Consider the following 23,793-nt stretch of genomic DNA (forward strand, 5'->3'; position numbering starts at 1 on the left):
TAGTTTAGAGTTTAGAGACGCAACATGGAAACAGATCCTTGGTCCCACGCTGACCATTGATCACTTGTTCACACTAGTTCCATGTTAGCCTACTCTCACATTCACTCCCTACACACTTTGGGCAATTTACAGAGGCCAATTAACCAACAAACCCACACATCTTTGGGATGTGGGTGTAAACCGGAGCACCTGGAGGAAACCCACGCGGTCACAGGGAGGACGTGAAAACTCCACGCAGACAGCGCCCAAGATCAGGATTGAGCCCGTGTCTCTGGCGCTGTGAGGCAGCAGCTCAACCAGCTGTGCCACTGTGGGAACAACAGCAGGAATAATTCCAGGCCCACAAAATGAACTACAGAACTGAAATTTGATTTTATTAAACTGGGGTAGGGACTCGATCCAAGGCTTTTAAACTGTCGAGCCATCATTCATGCAGAATAAAGCAGATTATTTGAATGTAGGTCGATGATACATCGTAAGGGTTTAATAATTAACTCTACTTAGTTAAAATGAGGGATTAGAATTTAAAAACAAAATCTACAGCTGCTGGAAATTGGAAATAAAGCCAAAACATTTGTTTTACTGATGATGAATTAGAAGATTCCGTGCTCATTCCAGCATCAGAAAACAATCAGAAAAAGCTGCTGAGGCTGAGAAGATTAATTCTTTTTTTTTTTACATAGAAAAGCTGATTACATATTTCGAATCATCCAGTTATGATGAGTAACAGAGCGATGGACTGTCTTTTCAGGAATGGATACAATGGTAACCGAAGAGTGTCGCAGAATCAAATGAACATCGCTGAGTTTTGTTCGATTATCTGTCGGGATCACGACATCTTCTTGTGGAGCTTTACCAGGTGAGACGGTCCCACACGACCCAAGCTGGTGAGCCAAGCTGCAATTTGGTGGTTTCGTGTCTGCTTACTTTCCAGCTCTTTTTCCAGTTATCTGGATTATACGACGAACACTTGCTCAAAGAAACTTGCTCTTGCCAGCCTGCTGCATGGTCAGACTGAATTAGAAACTGATTGTGTGGAAATTAGACGGTTATTTGTTGATTGGTTAGCCATCTATTCTTCACCCCCATTGCCAACTGAGCAGGGAAAGTCAATTTTCTCTCCATTGGGTCTTCAACCAGCCAAGGCCATCTATTGTGTTGCCTGTTTTAATTAAAGACAATAGAGATTAAGTCCAGGTTTTCTAAAAATGTATCTGCAAAACCTATTGTTTGGTCTTATTGTTCTGATGTACAAACCTGATGCTCTGAGAATTCGTTGGCAAAAGATTAAATGGAGGCGACGGATTTTGACGATTTTTGTTTTAATCTTGTGAGTTGCATTGAGCTGGATTGAACTGTGGGAAAGGCTGGTGGAGGAACATTGTTTGGAACTTTATAAAAAGAATGGGATGAATTCTACACAAGGAAGAAAGTCCTGATCTATGATGACAATGTATTTGTATTTCTCTTTCAATAATTAACCCTAGGGTTAATGGGCAAGATGTGTAAGAAGGAACTGTAGATGCTGGTTTATTCTGAAGATAAACACAAAATGCTGGAATAACTCAGCATCTCTGGCGAGAAGGAATGTCTGAAGAAGGGTCTCAACTCCTACTCTCCTCAGATGCTGCCTGTCCCACTGTTACTCCAGCATTTTGGCTCCATCTTTGGTGCTGTACTAAGATTACTAACGTATTCCAGTTTGAAGAAGGGCCCCGACCTGAAACATCACCTATCCATGTTCTCTAGAGATGTTTCCTGCCCTGACGAGTTTCTCCAGCACTTTGTGTCCGTTTGTGTAAACCAGCATCTGCAGTTCCTTGTTTCTACATACTAACATAGTCCATGTTTGATGTGTCTAAATTAAGTTATGTAAAAACAATAATTTTCCAGGTAAACTTACCTTTTGGAGTATACTCGCAGCCTATATAACCTTGATATCCTAAGGTTTCCAGCAGTTTGAATATGTAGCTGTAGTTGATCTCTCCAGGAGTATCTGGTTCATTCCGGTTGGGGACCTGCGCGATTTGGACGTGTCCTGACGCAAAATGACAACACATTAGATGTACTTTATCCTTCGGGAATCTCAACTGAAAGTACGTAAAGTTGTCCATTAGAGATCTGTGCACATGTTACTGAGTATATGATGGCGTGCAAAGTGAGATGCATCGTTTTAAAGAACGTCAGGAATGTTCGTCATATTGATTACACTAATTGAATAGAAATTTAGAGGCCGGGAATAATGATCATAAGATCATCTATCTCGCCCTCCTAACCCCATTCTCCCGCCTTCTCCCCATAGCCTCTGACATCCATACTAATCAAGAATCTATCTATCTCTGCTTTAAATATATCCACTGACTTTGCCTCCACATCCTTCTGTGGCAAAGAATTCCACTAGATTCACCACCCTCCTGTCCAAAGAAGGCACATTCCTCCTCATCTCCTACCTAAAAGAACGCCCTTTAATTCTGAGGATATGACCTCTAATCCTAGATTCTCCCACTAGTGGAAACATCCTCTCCACATCCACTCTATCCAAGCCTTTCGCTATTGTGTATGTTTCAATGAGGCCCTTCCTCATTCTTCTAAACTCCAAAATCAGGCCCAGTGCCCTCAGACACACACGATATGTTAACCTACTCATTCTTGGCATCATTCATTCTTGTAAACCTCCTCCAGACCCAGAATCTGGACCCTCTCCAGAGCCAGCACCTGAATGATCTGGAGATTCAAGTTGAAAACCCACAAGGACAGGAAGTTTTTAATACAATTAGAGTCATAGAGTTATACAGTGTGGAAACAGGCCCTTCCAACCAACTTGCCTTAAAAATACCCAATGACTTCTAACTACTCTCAAAAAACATGCTAACAATCTGCAGTTAATGCATTGTTAATGGATTAAGAATAAATGCTGGCCTTTCCGGTGATATCCACATTTTATGCATGACTGGAGAAAAAGCTTTAGCAGGACATTCATTAAGATGGATCATTTGGCCTAACATCTCAATAGCCGTGGCGAAACTTTGTGACCTTTTGTAAATTAATGATTTGCTACATTTTACAAAGACCACAGGAAATCCTTCTGCATCTTAACTGCCATGGTTCCATCTTGAACCACTCCTTGTGTGTTAAGGAATCATTTTTTTTCCAACACGACCAGCAGTTGGAACTCAGCAGGAGGTTATTTTATTCTGAACAAACAAAACACAATCCACAGAGAGACACAGAGTGCTGGAGCAAATTAGTGGGCCAGGCAGCTTTTTTTCCACGAGTAGTAGCTCTACTCAATAACCAAAGTCTGTAGTCTCTTTTTTGCTCTGGTTTATTTTCACCCACATGTTTAGACCGTAATGTTGTATCCTTATTGTTTCGATGTGTTTATGGCTTTATTCTTTAAGTGTTAACTGTATGTTTGTGTTGTTATTTGTGAGTGGAGCACCAAGGCACATTCCTTGTATATGCACATACTTGCCCAATAAACTTATTCATTCATTCATTCATCTCTGGAGAAAAAGCTTGGGTGACTTTTTGGGTTAGGACCTTTCTTCACACTGGAGTCTGAAGAAGGGTCCCGACCCGAAACACGCACAAGCTTTTTGTCCAGAGATGCTGCCTGGCCCGTTGAGTTACTCTCGCACTTTGTGCCTGTTTTTGGTATAACACAGCATCTGCAGTTCTTTGTTTCTACATAATACAATCCATTTCAGGATTCCCTGTATGTGAATGAGGACCTCAGTCACATTCTGTACTTCAATTTATTGCATTATTTTGCAGAATAATGAAGTTTGTAGCTTTAGAAATTTGGATTCCCAATGGCACATTAGAACATTTCTCTATTAGCCAATGTTAGCTGGTAGCAAGTACCAGGCCCCCAATGCATTAAATAGGCTCACATTCTAGAACTGCACTGAAGGAGCACAACTTAGTTAGGACTGCTTTCCTTGGAATGAGATGTTAAATCAACCACATCTGCCCATTTCAGCAGGAACGTAATACATAATGAGGTAGTTGAGAATGGGATTATCCTAACATTTAAAAAACAGTTAGACAGGTGCATGGATAGGACAGGTTTGGAGGGATATGGACCAAACGCAGGCAGGTGGGAGTAGCGTAGCTGGGACATGTGGGCCTGTGTGGGCAAGTTGGGCCAAAGGGCCTAACATGGTCCAATAACACTGCTGCGCTGGTCAAGAAGGCACAGCAACGACTGTTCTACCTAAGAACACTGAAAAAGTCTGGTCTGCCCCAACAGCTGCTGACGACCTTCTACCACTGCACCATAGAGAGCATCCTAACACATGGCATCCCTGTGTGGTACCTCAGCTGCACGGAGGCAGAGAGTAAAGCTCTTCAGCGGGTAGTCCATAGAGCTCAGAGGACCATCGGAACACGGCTACCAGCCTTGGAGGGCATCTACAACACACGATGCCTCAGAAAAGCCACCAGCATCCACAAAGACTCTTCACACCCCTGCAACAGTCTGTTCGAACTCCTTCCATTGGGCAGACGATACAAGGCCTTCTGCGCCCGCACCTCCAGACTCAGGAACAGCTTCATCCCCAGGGCCATAGCTGCTATGAACCGGTCCTGCTGAGCCGGATGGTCACATCGCACAGTGAACCGGCACAGATCTACTTGCACTTTATTCTGTTTTAAAACTGTTCTAATTTGTTTCATTGGGTTGTTTAAATTAATACTGACTAGCTAATTATTTTATTGCATCGTATGGGAGGCACATTCCCAATCTCGTTGTACCCCTGTACAATGACAATAAAGATATATTGAATTGTATGACTAACTTTATAATTTTGAAGGGAGTTTTTCTGATGTCCTGCCCAAAGAGCCTCTCTCAATCACCAAGGAGAGACTTGCAGGCACATTGAAGTTATAGCCAGAAACGCCAATACAGGTAAAATCAGGGATGAGCAAAAAGGACGGAACTGCAGGGCTAGTAAAGATCCCACTGAGTTCAATTGATCAACGCACGATGGATTTTGTAGATGTTACTTTCAAATGGTAGAATTTTGTATGACCTCAAGTTTATGAAAGGTAGAATCTTGGATGCTGATCATGAATTAGAATTATTATTAAATGTAAAGGCAACAAAGGCAATGAGATAGTGTTTCAGTGTAATCTTTAAATGCAATTCTCGTTTTCCATCTCAGTCAGCTCGATATTTAACTTATTTGATGATTACTTCTGCATCACTGCAAAGGTGATAACAACTAACATTCATTCATACTCTAGAGAGCTCAAATCTAAAAATGATGCAGAGGTTCATATTTATGCATTGCACACATATAATGTTCCACGTCTATAATGTTCACATACAATGTCCCATGTCTATAATGTTCACATATAATGTCCTACGTCTATAATGTCCTACATCTATAATGTTCACATATAATGTCCCACGTCTATAATGTTCACACATAATGTCCATCTATAATGTTCACATATAATATCCCACATCTATAATGTTCACATATAATGTCCATCTATAATGTTCACATATAATGTCCCACATCTATAATGTTCACATATAATGTTCCACGTCTATAATGTTCACATACAATGTTCCACGTCTATAATGTTCACATATAATGTTCCACATCTATAGGGCATGAGTGGGCATTGCTATAAGCAATGGTTTCCATAAAGCTTGGCTCTGGTACATGGGGAATTCATTGGGCAACTTCTTATAAAACACAAACAATGCCTGGATTCGAGGGGTTCAGCTACAGGGAGAGGTTGGATAGACTTGGACAGTTTTGTCGGGAACGTCGGAGGTTGAGGGGAGTCTTGACAGGACGAGACAAAATTATGAGGCACAGATAGGGTAGACAGTCAGAACCTTTTTTTGCAGCATGAAAATGTTCCAACACTAGAGGGCAGAGCGAGAAGGTGAGAGGGGGAAAGTGTAATGGAGATGTGTGTGGCATGTTTTCTACAGAGAGTCCTCTGTGGGGACCTGGAACACATTGCCAGGGGTGGTGGTGCAGGCAGATGCAATAGTGGTGTTTAAAAGGCTTTTAGACAGGCACATGGAAGTTCAAGGAATAGAGGGATATGAATCACGTACAGGAAGATTAGACCAGTTTAACATTGTGGTGCACTGTTCTATGTTCTATGTGCACTGAAAGATAGTACTTGCCGATGAGAGGGAAGTAGTTGGTGATGTTCTGAGTGAGATTCCCATCCATGATCTGCCAGTGAAACAGGTCCTGTATCCAAACACAGCCGTTATCACAAAGGCACAAGTCACAGCGTATTGTCACAACACGAGGGATCAAACACAAACACATATTATATTTGTAGAAATGTAATCACTCACCAGGAAACAGTTCACAGCACAAGAATGCGGCCGGTGTCCCGCGATCAATCGCTGGGTCAACAGGTGGAATTGCTCCTGCCCCCCTCCCATCTCAATTGACTTTATTAACACATTCATCCCAGTTTCTCTTTCTCTCACGCTTATCTACTTGCCTCTCGTGCATCAATGGAATCTCCTCTCAACTATCCCATTCAGTGGTAAGCATATTTACCTGATTCCATTACAGGGATGGCGATTCTGAATTTTGGGTAACAATGAGGCAGTGTTTTCATTCAGAGACTGCGGATGTTTACCGAGAGAGGACTATGAACTGAGAGTATATGTTGTGAGCAGCGACTTTCAAAGAATTAGTGCCACTTGCCATGCCCTGCAGGCAACAGGTGACCTATGGGGAGAACCATGGGTGCATCTCATGCACCAGTTCCTTGGGAACATTGCAGACAAAGGCGGCAAAGTGGTGCGGTGGTAGAGCTGCTGGGCACCCGGGCTCGATCCTGACTCTGGGTGCTGTCTGGGCGGAGTTTGCACGTTCTCCCTGTCCAAAGCCGTGCATGTTCGCAGGTTATTCGGCCTCAGCAAATTTGCCCCTTGGGTGTAGGATGCAAAAAGTGGGGTAACATTGAACTAGTGTGAACGGGTGAGTGATAGTCAGCATGGACTCGGTGGGTGGAAGGGCCTGTTCCCTTGCTGTATCTCTCAAATTTGTCACGCAGATAAGATGCATGCATTGCACGAAGCCAACTTGCAGCAATAAACCCTTGCAAATAGAAGATCATAAGGACAGGAGGAAGAGTAGGACACTCAGCTCCTCAGGTCAGCTCCACCATTCAATGTGAGAACTGTAGATCCAATCTTGGCCTCAACGCCATATCCAGGTTCTCTTCGAGAGAACCTTTGAATATGTTCACAGCCTCTGCCTCCTCAGCTCTGCGTGGTAGGAAATCCACAAGAGTCATGATCATGATCTTCAGGGAAAATAAATTCCTTTTTTCCCCCTCTGCCTTCCCAGATCTCCGCACTCCGGAAAACATCCTCTCAGCATCCGCCCCATCGATCTCCCTCACAATCCTTTCACTCTTCAATTAGACGACATTTTGTTCTTTGGTACTACACTGAGTATATGCCCAAACTGTTCAATATCTCCACGTGTATCAAACCTTTCATTCCAGGAAACAACTGAGTAAACATTCTCTGCACTGCTTTCGGTGCAAGAATATCCTTTCCTTTAACACGAGGAACAAGTGTGGTCTCAACAGGCCTCTGTAAAGCCTCCGTACTTTTAGAATCAATCCCCCTTGCAGTAACAGCTAACGTTACATTCGCTTTTCCAATTTACTTGCTGCACCTGAAGGCCAAGTCTTTGCCTTTTGTGCACTGAAACGCTAGGTCCCTTACCACCACACCATCTTGTGTTCTCAATCTTTTAAAAGAATGATCTGTTTTTTAAAAAAATTCTTCCTTTCAAAGTGGAGAAACTCCTATTTTCCTCAGTCGTGTTCTACCTGTCATTTTCTTGCTCATCGTCCTACTTGGCCCAACGCAAATTGGAGGAACAGCATCTCATATTTCGCTAGGGCAGTTTACACCCCAGTGGTATGAACATTGACTTCTCTAACTTCAGATGGTTCCTCTGTCCCTCTCTTTCCCCTTCCCCTTCCCGGTTCTCCCACTAGTCTTCTTGTCTCCGACTACATCCTATCTTTGTCCCGCCCCCTCCCCTGACATCAGTCTGAAGAAGGGTCTTGACCCAAAACGTCACCCATTCCTTCTCTCCTGAGATGCTGCCTGACCCGCTGAGTTACTCCAGCATTTTGTGTCTACCATCCTACCTATATTCCTCTGCAGGCCTTTCTTGGCTTCCTCACAGCCAGCTAAGCAAGCTACTCTTGCGCCAGGCTACAGAAACACTCTGTCCCTTCATCCCCAGTCCATGATGTAGATTGCAAACAGCAGCGGCCCCTACACTCGTCCCTGTTGTCTGCGGTGATCAGTAGAAAATCACGGCAAACGATCACACACCGGCAGAATCGGCAGCGCTTCCCTCCCAGGTCCACTGCCGACGAGTTTCATTGTGATTCCTTCACCAACTCTTATTAATTATTTACTATACCTAAAGCTATATTAATATTAAATAAGGGAATTAACCGTCCTCTGCCGCGGCTGCGGTCGGCTTTACCAGCTGGGACCATGCGTTTACTTGATGTGGACCCACGTCCTCACTGCAGGCTCAGGATCCAGACTTGGGGAACTTCAAATTAGTGGAGATTTCTCTGCGCTGGATTGCCCCCAGAAATGATCCTGTCACTTTACAAACCTACAATGGCTGTGGGATCAACATCGACTGAGGCCGAAGCCTCAGAATAAAAGGACGCACCTTTCGAAAGGAGATGAGGAGGAATTTCTTGTCAGAGGGCGGTGAATCTGCAGAATACAATGCCGCAGACGGCCGTGGAGGCCAAGTCAATGGATATTTTTGAGGCAGAGACTGGCAGATACTTGATTAGTACGGGTGTCAGGGGTTACGGGGAGAAGGCAGGAGAATGGGGTTGAGAGGGAAAGACAGATCAGCCGTGATTGAATGGTGGAGTAGGCTTGATGGGCTGAATGGCCTAATTCTGCTCCTGGAGCATAAACTTATCAATATTCCGGCTGGTATCCCTCGTCAACTGAGATTACATTATTGATTCATTGGAGTTCCCGTTGCTGCTTCTGTAACCCACCGAACCAGTCCCCCCTGAACCCCCGGCTCCTTCGTCCTCAATCTCTGGTTGCTTGGGAAGGACGGGGACCATCGTCAGTGCTCAGTGTCACTCACCAGCTGCAGCTTCAGGTTGGGCCGATCCACCTGCTGCAAGATCTTCACGGCTGCAACAAACAGCACATCCTCTTTCAATCTTCCTAATCGATCCGCAAAGACGGCAACTACCTCCAGCAAACTGTGTGGAGTTTGTACGGTCTCCCCCTGCGCCGCGTGGGTTTTCACCGGGATGCTCCGGTTTCCACCCGCACTCCCAAGACGCACAGGTCTGTGGGTTAATTGGCTTTGGTGTAAATGTAAATTGTCCCTAGTGCGTGTAGGATAGTGGGCAGCAGTGTGGCGCAGCGGTAGAGTTGCTGCCTTACAGCGCCAGGGTCCCGGGTTCAATCCTGACTACGGGTGCTGTCTGTACGGAGTTTGTATGTGCTCCCCGTGACCGCGTGGGTTTTCCCCAAGATATTTGGTTTCCTCCCACGCTCCAAAGACGTACAGGTTTGTAGGTTAATTGGATTCGTATAGATGTTAATTGTCCCTAGCGTGTGTAGGATAGTGTCAATGTGTGGGGATCACTGGTGTGAGAATTCTCTGCCTCAGAAGGCAGTGGAGGCCAATTCTCTGAATGCATTCAAGAGAGAGCTAGATAGAGCTCTTAAGGACAGCGGAGTCAGGGGGTATGGGGAGAAGGCAGGAACGGGGTACTGATTGAGAATGATCAGCCATGATCACATTGAATGGCGGTGCTGGCTCGAAGGGCCGAATGGCCTCCTCCTGCACCTATTGTCTATTGTCTGTGCGGACTCGGTGGGTCGAAGGGCCTGTTTCCACGCTGTATCCTAAACTAAACTAAATTGTCCCTGGTGTGCAGGATAGTGTTAGTGTGCAAGGATCGCTGGTCGGCACGGACTCGGTGGGCTGAAGGGCCTGTTTCCGCACTGCATCCCTAAATTAAATAAACTAAACTAAACTGAACCGCAGAGCTCCATTGTGATTCCAAGCCCCAATGCTGCAACTAATTATCCGAGTGTACGAACTTTACAGGCTGGTGGTTTCGTTCCGTTGGGACTTGGCCGAAGGCTACAGCTTTTGGAGTGTCAGAGTTGGTGGTTTATGTGAACTCAGTGCAGAGGCAAGAGGGCTGGTATTTACATCGAGTGATTGATTGAAAACTGCAGAGAAAACTTAGCAATTAATTTCATCTCCAAGACAGGTATTTTATGGGGAAAATAACAGCAAAATTATACCCCACCAAAGGAAATCACTTCAAATCACTTTGCTGACAGCATTTCGTATGACCATCCAATTAGTCCCAGCACCAACCCCGCAATAGTTTTTTCTTCTATACAAACTAAGAGCAGGGCAGGTTGTTCAGTCCGTGCGCCTGGTGTGTCATTTAATAAGATCGTGACTGATCCACTTGTAACCTTGGCTACATGTTCCAGTCTACCCAGGTTAACCTTTCATCTGAAGAAGGGTCTCGATCCAAAATGTCACCCGTTCCTTCTCTCCAGAGATGCTGCCTGTCCCACTGAGTCACTCCAGCATTTTGTGTCTACCTTCGATTTAAACCAGCATCTGTAGTTCTTTCCTACACATCTGTTAACCTTTCATCTCCTTGATTATCAATAATCCATCTACCTCTGCCTTAAACTTTGTGTTTCCACAGTCTTGTTTCCACAACAATCGTGGAAACAAGACTGCTTCTACTATTGTTTGAGGGAGAGAGTTCCAATGACTCACAGAGAAAAACAATCTACATCCATTTTAAGTGGGCAATCTTCTCATTTTTAACTAGCGTGCTCCTGTTTAGTTTAGTGAAAAGATACAACATGAAAACAGGCCATTCAGCCCACCAAGTCCACGCCAACCAGTGACCACCCATATGCTAGTTCTATCCTACACATTAATGGACAATTTACAGAAGTCAATTAGCCTACAAACCTGAACGTCTTTGGAGTGTGGGAGGAAACCGGAGCACCCGGAGAAAACCCACGAAGTTACAGGAAGAACGTACAAACTCCGTAAAGACAGCAGCCGTAGTCAGGATTGAACCCGGGTCTCTGGGGCTGTAAGGCAGCAACTCTACTACCGCTGCGCCGCTGGGTCACTATGACAATAGACAATAGGTGCAGGAGGAGGCCATTCGGCCCTTCGAGCCAGCACCACCATTCAATGTGATCATGGCTGATCACTCTCAATCAGTACCCCGTTCCTGCCTTCTCCCCATACCCCCTGACTCCGCTATCCTTAAGAGCTCTATCTAGTTCTCTCTTGAAAGCATTCAGAGAATTGGCTTCCACTGCCTTCTGAGGCAGTGAATTCCACAGATTTACAACTCTCTGACTGAAAAAGTTTTTCCTGCATCTCCGTTCTAAATGGCCTACCCCTTATTCTTAAACTGTGACCCCTGGTTCTGGACTCCCCCAACATTGGGAACATGTTTCCTGCCTCTAACATGTCCAACCCATTAATAATCTTACATGTTTCGATAAGATCCCCTCTCATCCTTCTAAATTCCAGTGTATGCAAGCCTAGCCGCTCCAGTCTTTCAACATATGACAGTCCTGCCATTCCGGGAATTAACCTAGTGAACCTACCCTGCACGCCCCCAATAGCAAGAATATCCTTCCTCAAATTTGGAGACCAAAACTGCACACAGTACTCCAGGTGCGTTCTCACTTGCGCCCTATACAACTGTAGAAGGACCTCTTTGCTCCTGTACTCAACTCCTCTTGTTATGAAGGCTAACATTCCATTGGCTTTCTTCACTGCCTGCTGTATCTGCATGCTTCCTTTCAGTGACTAATGCACTAGGACACCCAGATCTGCCTTCTTATTCTTACCACCAAAGTGGATAACCTCACACTTATCCACATGAAACTGCATCTGCCATGCATCCGCCCACTCACACAACCTGTCCAAGTCACCCTGCAACCTCATAGCATCTTCCTCACAGTTCACACTGCCACCCAGCTTTGTATCATCTGCAAATTTGCTAATGGCACTTTTAATCCCTTCATCCAAGTCTTTAATGTATATTGTATGCTGCCTCATCTTAAACAGGCAAATAGTGCCCTGTTGTTCTATATTTTCTACAAGTGGAAACATTTTCAGACACATGTTCTCTCATATGCTTCAGTCAACAAACTAGCGATTCCCCGGGTGCTCCAGTTTCCTCCTACATTGCAAAGAAGTGCAAGTTAATTGGCTTCAGTAAATTGTCCCTGGTGTGTGGGATAGAACGACGGTGCGGATAATCGCTGGCTGGCCCGGACTCGGTGGGCCGAAGGGCTGTTTCCTGGCTGTATCTCTGTACTAAAACTAAAACTAAAACTAAACATTGGGCTCGACAGCCCCTCAGAAATATAGCGGACACAACTCACTCCCAAGCCTAGGTTACTGCCCAAGACACATCCTCATACAAATGCTGCAGTGGGTAAAAAACAGCAGCAGTTTTAGAATTGGGAGTGATTGCAGAGGTTTACCTGGACAGAAGCCAGGGAGCAAGGAGATGTGGAACTGATGATCTATCATGTCTTCACTGTGCAGTTCGTGCAATTACAGAAAGACAGTTTCCATCATAAATATAGCCAAGTGGACATGAAATACATGCAGACAGAATCTTTTTAATACACTAATAGTTCATAGATTTTCCATTCATTTATTTTTAATTCATGTTACGTTCCTACCAATCAGTCGCAGTGGGGAAAGTGAGCCCAAGGAGATTTCATTTGTGATTCCATCTAAAAGTGTGCAAATTTAAGCCCAAACATTAGAAACATAGAAAATAGGTGCAGGAATAGGCCATTCGACCCTTCGAGCCAGCACCGCCATTCAATATGATCATGGCTGAGTATCAGTACCCCGTTCCTGCTTTCTCCCCATATCCCTTAATTCCGTTAGTCCTAAGAGCTATGTCTACAGTAACTCTTTCTTGAAAACATCCAGTGAATTGGCCTCCACTGCCGCCTGTGGCAGAGAATTCCACAGATTCACAACTCTCTGGGTGAAAAACAAAATCCTATTCTCAGTCCTAAATGGCCTACCCCTTATTCTTAAACTGTGACCCCCGGTTCTGGACTCCCCCAACATCGGGAACTTTTTTCCTGCATCGTCCAGCCTGTCGAAACCCTTAATAATTTTATATGTTTCTATAAGATCCCCTCTCATCCTTCTAAATTTCAGTAAATATAAGCCCGGTCGATCCATTCTTTCATCGTTTGTCAATTCCGCCATCCCGAGATAACCCAGCAGTGCGGGCTCTATTGTTGACCTTCCCCTTGCGAGTTCTCTCTTACCTTGGTGTGGGGTATCTAGGAAGTAGCAGGGATCGGTGATCCGCGTGTTAATGGGTTCGATCAACCCCATGATTCCTTCCTGGTTGAAAGCAAGAAAAAGCGTGCTCAGTCCAGAATTCGTGAGAGAACGGAGATGGAAAGTTTCAGGCACTTTTTTCTGGGCAGGTGGGTAGGTACAGTGTGGCCTGAGGAAGGACCTCGATCTGAAACGTCACCCATTCCTTCTCTCCAGAGATGCTGCCTGTCCCGCTGAGTTACTCCAGTTTTTTGCGTCTACCCTCGGTTTATACCAGCATCTGCAGTTCCTTCCTGCACTTCTGCTCTCCACTCCTCCCAGGGGTCAGAACAATGGAGCTTCATAATGGACAATGGACTCATACAGGCATGAATTTGATACAGGGGACTGTTTATGCTGCAGTTATAACACAGCATGCAAAAGAGGAGAACACAACAGGGGTCAAAAGATCAAAGTTCTACGAAGAGAATCCAGTTACTAGTATCAATAGTGTAATCTCATTAATCACTGATATTGATAGTGTTTGATAAGAAAATAACTGCAGATGCTGGTACAAATCGATTTATTCACAAAATGCTGGAGTAACTCAGCAGGTCAGGCAGCATCTCGGGAGAGAAGGAATGGGTGACGTTTCGGGTCGAGACCCTTCTTCTTCGGGTCTGAAGAAGGGTCTCGACCCGAAACGTCACCCATTCCTTCTCTCGCGAGATGCTGCCTGACCTGCTGAGTTACTCCAGCATTTTGTGAATAAATTGATAGTGTTTGAGTTTGAGTTTATTGTCACGTGTACCGAGGTACAGTGAAAAGCTTTTGTTGCGTGCAAACCAGTCAGCGGAAAGACAATATACGATTACAATTAATATCAAGCCAACCACAGTGTGACATGATAATTACGCATATTGTGTGTTTTACAATTACTATTATCTAATCATATCAGCTATTGATAACAATAATGGTAGGAACATTCATAGTTTCTATTCTCAATGTTAACTGTTCTAATATTGTGAATCTGTACCTAATGTCACCAACTATTGCTATCAATGATTCAGTTTAGTTTAGTTTAGAGAAACAGCGCGGAAACAGGCACCCACCAAGTCCACACCGACCAGCGATCCCCGCACATTGACACTATCCTATACACACACTAGGGACAATTTACACTTATACCAAGCCAATTAACCTACAAACCTGTATGTCTTTGGAGTGTGGGAGGAAACCAAAGATTTCAGAGAAAACCCACGCAGTCACAGGGAGAACATACAAACTCCGTACAGACAACACCCATAGTTGGGATCGACCCGGGTCTCTGGCGCTGCAAGCGCTGTAAGGCAGCAACTCTACCGCTGCGCCACCGTGCCACCCTTACTATTGCCGAATGTCGAATACTATTACCAGTGTATAATCTCCCTGGTGACAGCAATAACCATCAACCAATTGTTTTTAACCATTAAGCTGCCAGATATGAATCTATTCGGATGTAGCAGCGAATCCCAACAACAGCGAGAGCTGGGAAGTGATTAAGCTTACAGTTTTAGTGGGAAGTGAGAGTTTCACACAGTCATCTTCACCATGCTCTCCACGAGGCACTTGTCCTCGACCCCAGTCTACCTTTGAGAGGACATCTGCTGCATATTTCAGGTTTTCAATAAACGTGGCCTCCATCTCCATGGCAACCGTTGTTCTGTCCAGGCCCGTTGGAACACGTCCTGCCATCAAATGGATCCTTTGCAGAAAGAAGAGCAGTGCAGCTATGAAAAACATTTCGTAGTTTAGATCGCGTCTGTTGTTTTACTCATTCTGAGGCCACAGATATCTCTGGCAAAAGTTGGCATTTATTCTTCATCTTTAATTGTCCTACTTTGATCCAATTTTGTGGCTTCTTGGGTCACTTTCATAAGAGTCAACCACAAAGGTGTGAGGCGCAAATCACACATCGGCCCGTCGGTGTATGGAAGACAGGTTCCTCTTTACCTAACGGGTATTTGGGAACCGTGTAGGAAGGAACCGCAGATGCTGGTTTAAACCGAAGATGGACACCAAAAGCTGGAGTTACTCAGCGGGTCAAACAGCATCTCTGGAGAAAAGGAATAGGTGACGTTTCGGGTCGAGACCCTTCTTCGGACTGAAGACGTCGTTTGAAATTACTCCAGGTTTTTGTGTCTATCTTTGGATGTTTGGGAACCCGGTGGTATTTGTACTAATGATCTAATTGCTTTATGGGCACCTTACTTTTCACCGGTACGACTAGTTTATTCATGGGTTTTATTTTAATCGGAACTCAAATTTTCTAACTGCCTGATTGCAAACTGACTTGCAATCACTCAGATTATGATTCCAAAGTCAGGGAATACTGGGAACACTTGGCAAAAAACAAAAGTGCTGGAAAAACACAGTTGGTCAGGCAGCATCCGTGGAAAGAATTGACAGGTGACGTTTTGGGCTGGGACTTTCCTTCATACTGAGGGGGGGGGGGGGCTGGAATAGCTGGAACAGAGAGGTGGAGTGGGGCAAAATATGGTCAGGTAGATAAAGGTGAGAGGGGGGGGTGATTAATAGAGGGGTGGAGATAGTGGCAAAGGGTGGAGGTGAAAAGCAGGCAAGAGAGAGACACAAGTAGAGAAGGGGAGTGAACAGTGAAGCTGGATGGTGGGATATGGGTGGCAGGGGGGGGAAGGGGAGGCAAAAAGGAGAGGAGAAAATTAAAAAAATGGGAGCAGGGGAGGAGAGATGAGTGTCAGAGGAGGGGAAAGGAGCAGGGTGACTAGGGTGGTGGGTGATGGTAGGAGAAATGGTGGGCGGGTGGGGGAGGGCAGGGGAAAGAGAGAGTGGGGGAAAGAGGTATTACTTGAAATTGGAGCGTTCAATGTTAATATTGGTGGGTATAAGGGATCCAAGTGGAAAAGGAGGTGCTGTCCCTCCATGTTGCGTGTGGTCTCACTTCAACAATGGAGGAGGCCCAGGACGGAAAGATAGGGAAGGAAAAATGTGCTGGAAACTAATTGGGTCAGACAGCATCTCAGGAGGATATGGATGGGCGATGATTCGGGTTGGAACCCTTCCTCTCTTCGGATCAGTGTGGAAATGGGAAGAGGAGTTACATGGTTAGCCCCAGCATCCCCCATCCCCTCCTCTCCCAGCCCTGCAGTGAGACCCTCCTTCCCTCTCTGTCCCAGCTCTGATCCGAGAACCTTCTCTCTTCCCCCAGCCTTGCACTGAGACCCTGCTTTCCTCCCCCCCACTCTGCCCTGGGACCCTCCTACCCTCACCAGCCTTCCTCTTGCTCCCCCCGACTCTGCCCTGGGACCCTCCTACCCTCACCAACCTTCCTCTTGCTCCCCCCGACCCTGCCCTGGGACCCTCTTACCCTCACCAACCTTCCTCTTGCCCCCCCCCCCACCCCCCCTTTCCTCCTCGTCCCAGGTTCAGCTCTTTCCCTCTTCTTCTCCCCGTGCTTGCGATCCTTACAGATGGGTCAATTGTCGAAGCCTATTCAACACGGGCGCGGGGCCGATGCTTACCGCTTGCAGTGCACAGCCTTGGCATACTGCACTGCTTGGTCCAACCCTCTGCGGAACTCGGCCTGCTGCTTCGGATCCGCTCCAAGCCCAAGTTCTCCTCTTTCTTTATTCCCTACAAATTAAAAGACCGTCGCAAAATAAAAGTGGTAGGGAGGCCATTTAGGACTGAGATGAGGAAAGACTTTTTCACCCAGAGAGTTGTGAATCTGTGGAATTCTCTGCCACAGAAGGCAGTGGAGGCCAATTCGCTGGATGTTTTCCAAGAGAGAGTTAGATAGAGCTCTTAGGGCTAAAGGAATCAAGGGATACGGGGAGAAAGCAGGGACGGGGTACTGATTTTGGATGATCAGCCATGATCATATTGAATGGCGGTGCTGGCTCGAAGGGCCAAATGACCTACTCCTGTACCTATTTTGTACGTTTCTATGTTTTTGTCTCTCTGTGTGGGTGAAGGAAGGGCAGCAGTGATCTCTACAGGGCAGTGATGGTGGTTACAGGGCAACACCTTGGAGATGCAGGGTGAAGGTAGGGCCAGTCTACCTTGTGGCCTTTGGTCCCATTATTAAGCCGTGACTGAGGTAGAACTGGGGCTGGGACAGAAGAGGGAAGGAGGGTCCCAGAGCAGGGCTGGGAGGAGGATCCTAGAGCTAACCATTTAACTCCCCTTCCTATTCCCACAGTGATCCAAAGAGAGGAAGAGTCCCGACCCAATTCATCGCCCATCCATGCCTTCCTGAGATGCAATTTGCGGGAGAATCTAGGATCAGAGGTCATCGCATCAGAATTAAAGGACGTTCCTTTAGGAAGGAGATGAGGAGGAATTTCTTTAGTCAGAGGGTGGTGAATCTCTGGATTTCATTGCCACAGAACACTGTGGAGGCCAAGTCAATCAATATTTTTAAGGTAGATATAGATTCTTAATTTGTGCGAGTTTCAGGGGTTATGGGGAGGAGAATGGGGTTAAGAGGTAAAGATAGATCAGCCATGATTGAAAGATGGAGTAGACTTGATGGGCTGAATGGCCTAATTCTGCTCCTATCACTTGCGAATTTCTCCAAGAATTTGTGCCTTTTTTTCGCAGCGATCATTCTGACCTGGCCCTTTCCCACTCAGAGCGCGCAAACTCCACGCAGACAGCACCCGAGGTCGGGATGGAACCCGGGTTTTTGGCGTGGGAGGCAGCAGCTCGACCAGTGGTGCCACTGTGCCGCCTGTCACATTAGCTCAGTTGGCATATTTACCTGGCGGGGTATTAATCAGGACAAGCTCCACTCCATATTTCTCCAGTTCTTTGTTCAGCTCTGTGGCTTCAGTATCGTAAGGCCAGGCGACCTCCACTGCCTGGAACCCCGCGCAGGCAGCGGCATTCACTCTCTGCACCAGCGAATCCACCTCCGGGAACAGCCAGGAGATGTTGGCAGCAAAACGGTGGGGGCACGGCATTGGCACTGCAAAGAAAATGCCAGCAAGATCACGAGGGAAACACTTTGAAAAGCGATAAAGCCACATCCTCTGAAGCACATGGAATCAAAGCTAGATTGAGAGTCGGGATTAGTCTGTATGAAACTATTACCACACAGTTATTACACATATTGAAGAGTCGGACTGAATTGCTATGATTCCACTTTGCCACACAGTTTGCCTTTAATGGATATCCCTCATCAATTTAAAAGGCAATAAACAGCTTTGATTAAGACAAGTCATACTGTTCTACCGGTGTTTTATTGAGCAAATTTAATAGACAAAATCATCAATACTTTTTGTGAGAAATTGCCCCCCCCCCTCTGTTTTTGTGATCACACTTGAAAATTCAATTAGGTGCCATTATTCTTCTTCAACATGACTCCACACCAGGTGTGATCGTTCTTAACCATTAATTCCAATTTAACATCATTTCAGCTACCGATATCTTAAACGTTAACTCCAGAGTGTAAACGTAATCGTCCGCATTCATGTTGTGTGTTGTGCTCTGGACTTGCTGTCTACTCCAGAGGTGGTGAATGCTTCCACATAACAAGAACACCTCAAGTCAAGAGTGTTTTATAGGTACTGAAGCGGAACAATGACATTCTGACTTGAATTAGCACAACGGGCTCATAAACACAGTACTCATTAGATAATATAATGAACTAATCTATATATATGAAATAATATAATATATTTTTTAATAACATTAAAAAAGATGTTCAGTAAATAAAAAAGCAAACATAGTTCAAAGAGCAAAACAAAGTCTGAAGGCCCTCGTGTATCCAAGGGCAGTTTGTACATGTAGGAAGGAACTGCAGATGCTGGTACATTCCAAAGATAGACACAAAGTGCTGGAGTAACCCAGCGGGTCAGGCAGCATCCCTGGAGATAAAGGATGGGTAATGTTTCGGGTCACGGCCCGAAACGTCACCCATCCTTTATCACCAAGGCAGTTTGTAGTTTGGAGTTTTGTTGGGGTTCGTAGTGTTCAATAGCCTCCTCATCTCCTTCCTAAAGGAACAACCCAATAGGTTGTTGGGAAGAAGCTGTTCCTGAAGCTGGACATTACAGTATTCAGACTGCCGAACCTCCTTCCCGATGGCAGGAGTGAAACGAGGGTGTGGCCAGGGTGGTGTGGGTCCTTGATGGTGTTGGCTGCCTTTTTGAGCCAACTGCTCCAATAGCTCCTTTCGATAGTGGAGAGGTCAATGCCCGTGATGGACTGGGCCATGTTCACCTCTTTTCGTAATCTCCTTCATTCCTGGGGACTCAGGTTCTCTGATGTTCCTTACGTGTTGGGGGTGTGGAGTTGTAGCCGTCCAGACATGTAGTTGTAAAGATTTGCTGCAGATATTTTCAACGCCGAATTGATTTGACTGGAAGGAATCTCAGCTGGGTTCAGTCTTTGACTGCTGTTGTCCATCAGTGAAGAGTGGCATTCAACGGTGTCCCGGTAACCCTGACAACCAATACTCACATAGCACGAGGACAATTTATTAATTGTGCCAAAATCAGTGAATGGTATTCAGCATCAACACTGGTGCTAGTGTGAGTTGAGCCAATAATTAGAGTGCACTGATGTGGAGAATGCATCAACGTGAAATTGAGCAAAGTGGGAGGATGGCGAATAATTACTTTTATAAACAATGTAAAGCTTTGGTGGAAGCAGTCCATTAACCCGCAGTCATTGCCAATGAATCTTGGCCTCCCCCGCCACCGAACAGCCAGAGAAGAAAGACCCCTGGAAAGGGTCTGACATGGACCACACTCTCTTCAAAGAAGTCCCGCCACGGACCACCAAAATGGCCTGATGTTGGTTCGATCCTGACCTCGGATGCTGACTGTGCAGAGTTTGTACGTCCTCCCTGCGCCCGCGTGGGTTTTCTCCGGGTGCTCAGATTTCCTCCCACACTCCAAAGACGTACAGGTTTGTAGGTTAATTGGCGTCAGTAAATTACAAAGAGTCCCTGGTCGTAGGATAGTACTAGTGTTGGGGATCGCTGATGATCGCTGGTCGGCATGGACTCGGTGTGCCAAATGGCCTGTTTCTGCGCTGTATTTCTGAAGTCTAAAGACCCAAGGGACTGTCTAAGAAGACGCCACAAGGACCCGGGTTCGATCCTGACCTCGAGTGTTGGCTGTGCGGAGTTTGCATGGGTTACCTCCCATACCCCAAAGAAGCATGGGTTTGGAGGTGAATCGCCCCGAGAATGTACGGCGGCCATGAGATCATGGGATATTGTAGAACTAAAATGGACACAAAGGGCTGGAGGACCTCAACCAGTCAGGCAGCATTTCTGGAGGACATGGATAGGTGACATTTTAGATCGGGACCTTCCTTCACACAGGGGAAAGAAATCAGAGATCCGCTGAGTTACTCCTGCACTTTGTGTCCTTTTTATGTAAACCAGCAGCTGCTGTTCCTTGTTTCTATAATATAGGACTAATGAGAATGGGTGATCAATGGTCGGCACAGACTCAGTGGGCCGAAGGGCCTGTTCCATGCTGTATCTTCAAACTAAAGTGGAATTGTCCGGCAGGTATAGTGGTGGAGGGGTGGCACAGTGCCACAGCGGTAGAGTTGCTGCTTTATAGCACAAGAGACCCGGGTTCGATCCTGATTGGGTGCTGTTTGTGTGGAGTTTGCACGTTCTCCCTGTCATTGCGTGGGTTTTCTCCGGGTGCTTTGTTTTCCTCCCACACTTTAAAGACGTGCAGGTTAATTGGTGTCTGTAAGTTGCAAATTGTCCTTAACGTGTCGGATAGTGTTAGTGTACGGGGGTGATCGCTGGTTGGCACAGACTCGGTGGGCCGAAGGGCCTGTTTCTGTGCTGTTTCTCTAAAAGTCTAAAACCTAAAGGCCCAAGGGACTGCCTAAGAAGACACCACAAGGATCTGGATTCGACCCTGACCTCGGGTGCTGTCTGCACGGGGTTTGCGTGAGTTTCCTCGCTCATCCCAAAGACATGCGGGATTGCAGGTTAATCGCCTCAAGTGCGTATCGACTCCATGAGAAAGTGTACCCAAAAAGCCAAGGACCACAGGCACTGTAGTTGCACTGACCTCTAATCATGAAGACCCTTGAAAGACTTGTGCTGGCCCACCTGGAAAATATCACAAACCCCCTGCTGGAGCCCCTGCAGTTTGCATACCGGGCCAATAGATCGGTGGATGACGCAGTCAACCTAGGCCTGCACTTCATCCTCCAGCACCAAAACCGCCAGGGGTCCTATGCAAGGATTTTGTTTGTGGACTTTAGCTCTGCATTTAACACCATACTGCCAGAGCTACTACACTCCAAACTCTCCCAGTTGACTGTGCCTGAACCCCTCTGTCAGTGGATCACCAACTTCCTGGCGGACAGGAAGCAGCATGTGAGGCTGGGAAAGCACATCTCGGACCCGCAGACCCTCAGCATAGGAGCACCGCAAGGCTGCGTACTCTCCCCTCTCCTTTACTCTCTCTACACCAACGACTGTACTTCCACAGACTCCTCTGTCAAGCTTCTCAAGTTTGCGGACGACACAACTCTGATTGGACTGACCCAGGATGAGGAGGAATCTGCCTACAGACAGGAAGTGACACAGCTGGCATCCTGGTGCCATTGCAACAACCTGGAGCTCAATGCTCTTAAGACAGTGGAACTGATTGTAGACTTTAAGAAAGCTCCCCCTCCCCTCCCCCTCCCCCCCCCCACTCACCATCAACACCACAGTCACAACTGTGGAGTCATTTAAATTCCTTGGAACCATCATCTCCAGGGACCTTAAACGGGAGGCCACCATCGACTCCAGTCAAAAAGGCCCAACACAGGATGTACTTCCTGCGGCAGCTGAGGAAACTCAACCTGCCACAGGCAATATTGGTCCAACTCTATACTGCCATCGTTGAGTCCATCCTCACCTTCTCCATCATGGTCTGGTTTGGCTCAGCCACCAAGCACGACATCCGGAGGCTGCAACACATCGTTCGATCAGCCGCAAAGGTTGTTGGCTGCAACCTTCCCCCCCATTGACGAACTGTACTCTGCAACGGCCAGGAAGCGAGCGGGCAAGATCATCTCTGACCCCTCTCACCCTGGCCACAAACTCTTTGAAGCACTTCCCTCTGGAAGGCGACTCCGGACTGTCAAAGCCGCCACAGCCAGACGTAAAAACAGCTTTTTTCCCCCATGAGCAGTAGCTCTATTCAACAGCCAAAAGTCTGTAGCCTCCTTTTTGCTCTTGTATTTGATTTCATTCTTCACGTTTTATTTTTAATTGTCTACTGTATATCGTGTTGTTACTTGCGAGCAAAGCACCATGGCAAATTCCTTGTATGTATACATACTTGGCTGATAATATTTATTCAATTCAATTCAATTCAATTCAATAATATAGAACTAAAAAGGACACTAAGGACCTTTTTTCCATGCTGTATCTCTAAAGTAGGGTGTACAAGGCCAGTGGATTTGTGTCCTTTCCTAGCAAAGGTTAACATGTAATGAGATTCTTCTCTGGGGAGCAGTCTATTGATCCACACAGACGGGCCCTATTTCACCTGATACGAGTCCACAAGATAGGAAACATTATCGTCTACCACACCTAAGCCCCTGCCAGCTTAGGAGAGAGAAAATTGCAGCAAATTGCCCAGAGCTGACAGCATATAGATATAATTACCTATTATTCATGCGTAAAAAGTAGATCGAAAAAAAACACACTGCAACCATCCCAACACAGAGAGAGAGAGAGACAGACAGAGACAGAGAGAGACAGAGAGAGACAGAGAGGGACAGAGAGGGACAGAGAGAGACAGAGAGAGACAGAGAGAGACAGAGAGAGACAGAGAGAGACAGAGAGGGACAGAGAGGGACAGAGAGGGACAGAGAGGGACAGAGAGGGACAGAGAGGGACAGAGAGGGACAGAGAGGGACAGAGAGGGACAGAGAGAGACAGAGAGAGACAGAGAGGGACAGAGACGGACAGAGAGAGAGAGATAATGAATTCCACAATCATTAACTTTAATGCTTAATTATTAAATGTTATTCCATCAATTAGGATAAAAAATTCCCAAGTTCTTGAACTTGGCAGTTGATATATTATTGATATTTTTGTTCACTCTCTTGCATATAAATTGACTTAAATGAATCAACCCCATACTGGTTTTAAATTAAGTCATTCTAGCAGAAGACCTTAGGGCCAAACATCTTGTTACATAAAACACAACCTGCTTGGGTTTCCATAACAACAAAGCACTTAGGAAAGCAGCTGGAAGAATGAGGGGGGGGTGCACAGAGAAAACATCAGTGATAACTGCTGAAGATTTTAGCAAAAAGATGAAAACGATGGCATTTAGAGAACTTGCCTGTAAAGGCACCATTTTAAGATTGTCAATCTGACTCCGAGATCTCTATCTAAGTGCAA

The 23,793-nt window shown here is 46.0% G+C and overlaps 1 protein-coding gene across 8 annotated transcripts in view; it reads right to left on the minus strand.

The window, feature by feature from the left end:
- Window positions 1-363: 363 nt before the first annotated feature.
- hyi (hydroxypyruvate isomerase) overlaps window positions 364-23,793 on the minus strand; it is a 30,242-nt gene continuing 6,812 nt past the window's right edge. For 3 of the 8 annotated variants that reach the window (XM_078408311.1, XM_078408312.1, XM_078408310.1), the window contains exons 2-10: window positions 18,166-18,372; window positions 16,925-17,036; window positions 14,934-15,129; window positions 13,391-13,469; window positions 12,782-12,835; window positions 9,153-9,202; window positions 6,158-6,227; window positions 1,904-2,038; window positions 364-1,162 (exon numbers count right to left, since the gene is read on the minus strand). In XM_078408311.1, the coding sequence (XP_078264437.1) occupies window positions 1,110-1,162; window positions 1,904-2,038; window positions 6,158-6,227; window positions 9,153-9,202; window positions 12,782-12,835; window positions 13,391-13,469; window positions 14,934-15,129; window positions 16,925-17,036; window positions 18,166-18,367 (951 nt within the window). In that variant the 5' untranslated portion in view covers window positions 18,368-18,372 and the 3' untranslated portion in view covers window positions 364-1,109. Of the gene's footprint in view, window positions 1,163-1,903; window positions 2,039-6,157; window positions 6,228-9,152; window positions 9,203-12,781; window positions 12,836-13,390; window positions 13,470-14,933; window positions 15,130-16,924; window positions 17,037-18,165; window positions 18,373-19,479; window positions 19,613-23,793 lie in introns of those variants that run through there. The other 5 variants (XM_078408317.1, XM_078408314.1, XM_078408313.1 and 2 more) reach the window with 5 other exon arrangements.

Source organism: Rhinoraja longicauda, chromosome 11 (genome assembly GCF_053455715.1).
Source record: "Rhinoraja longicauda isolate Sanriku21f chromosome 11, sRhiLon1.1, whole genome shotgun sequence".
Classification (NCBI taxonomy): Eukaryota; Metazoa; Chordata; class Chondrichthyes; order Rajiformes; family Arhynchobatidae; genus Rhinoraja; species Rhinoraja longicauda.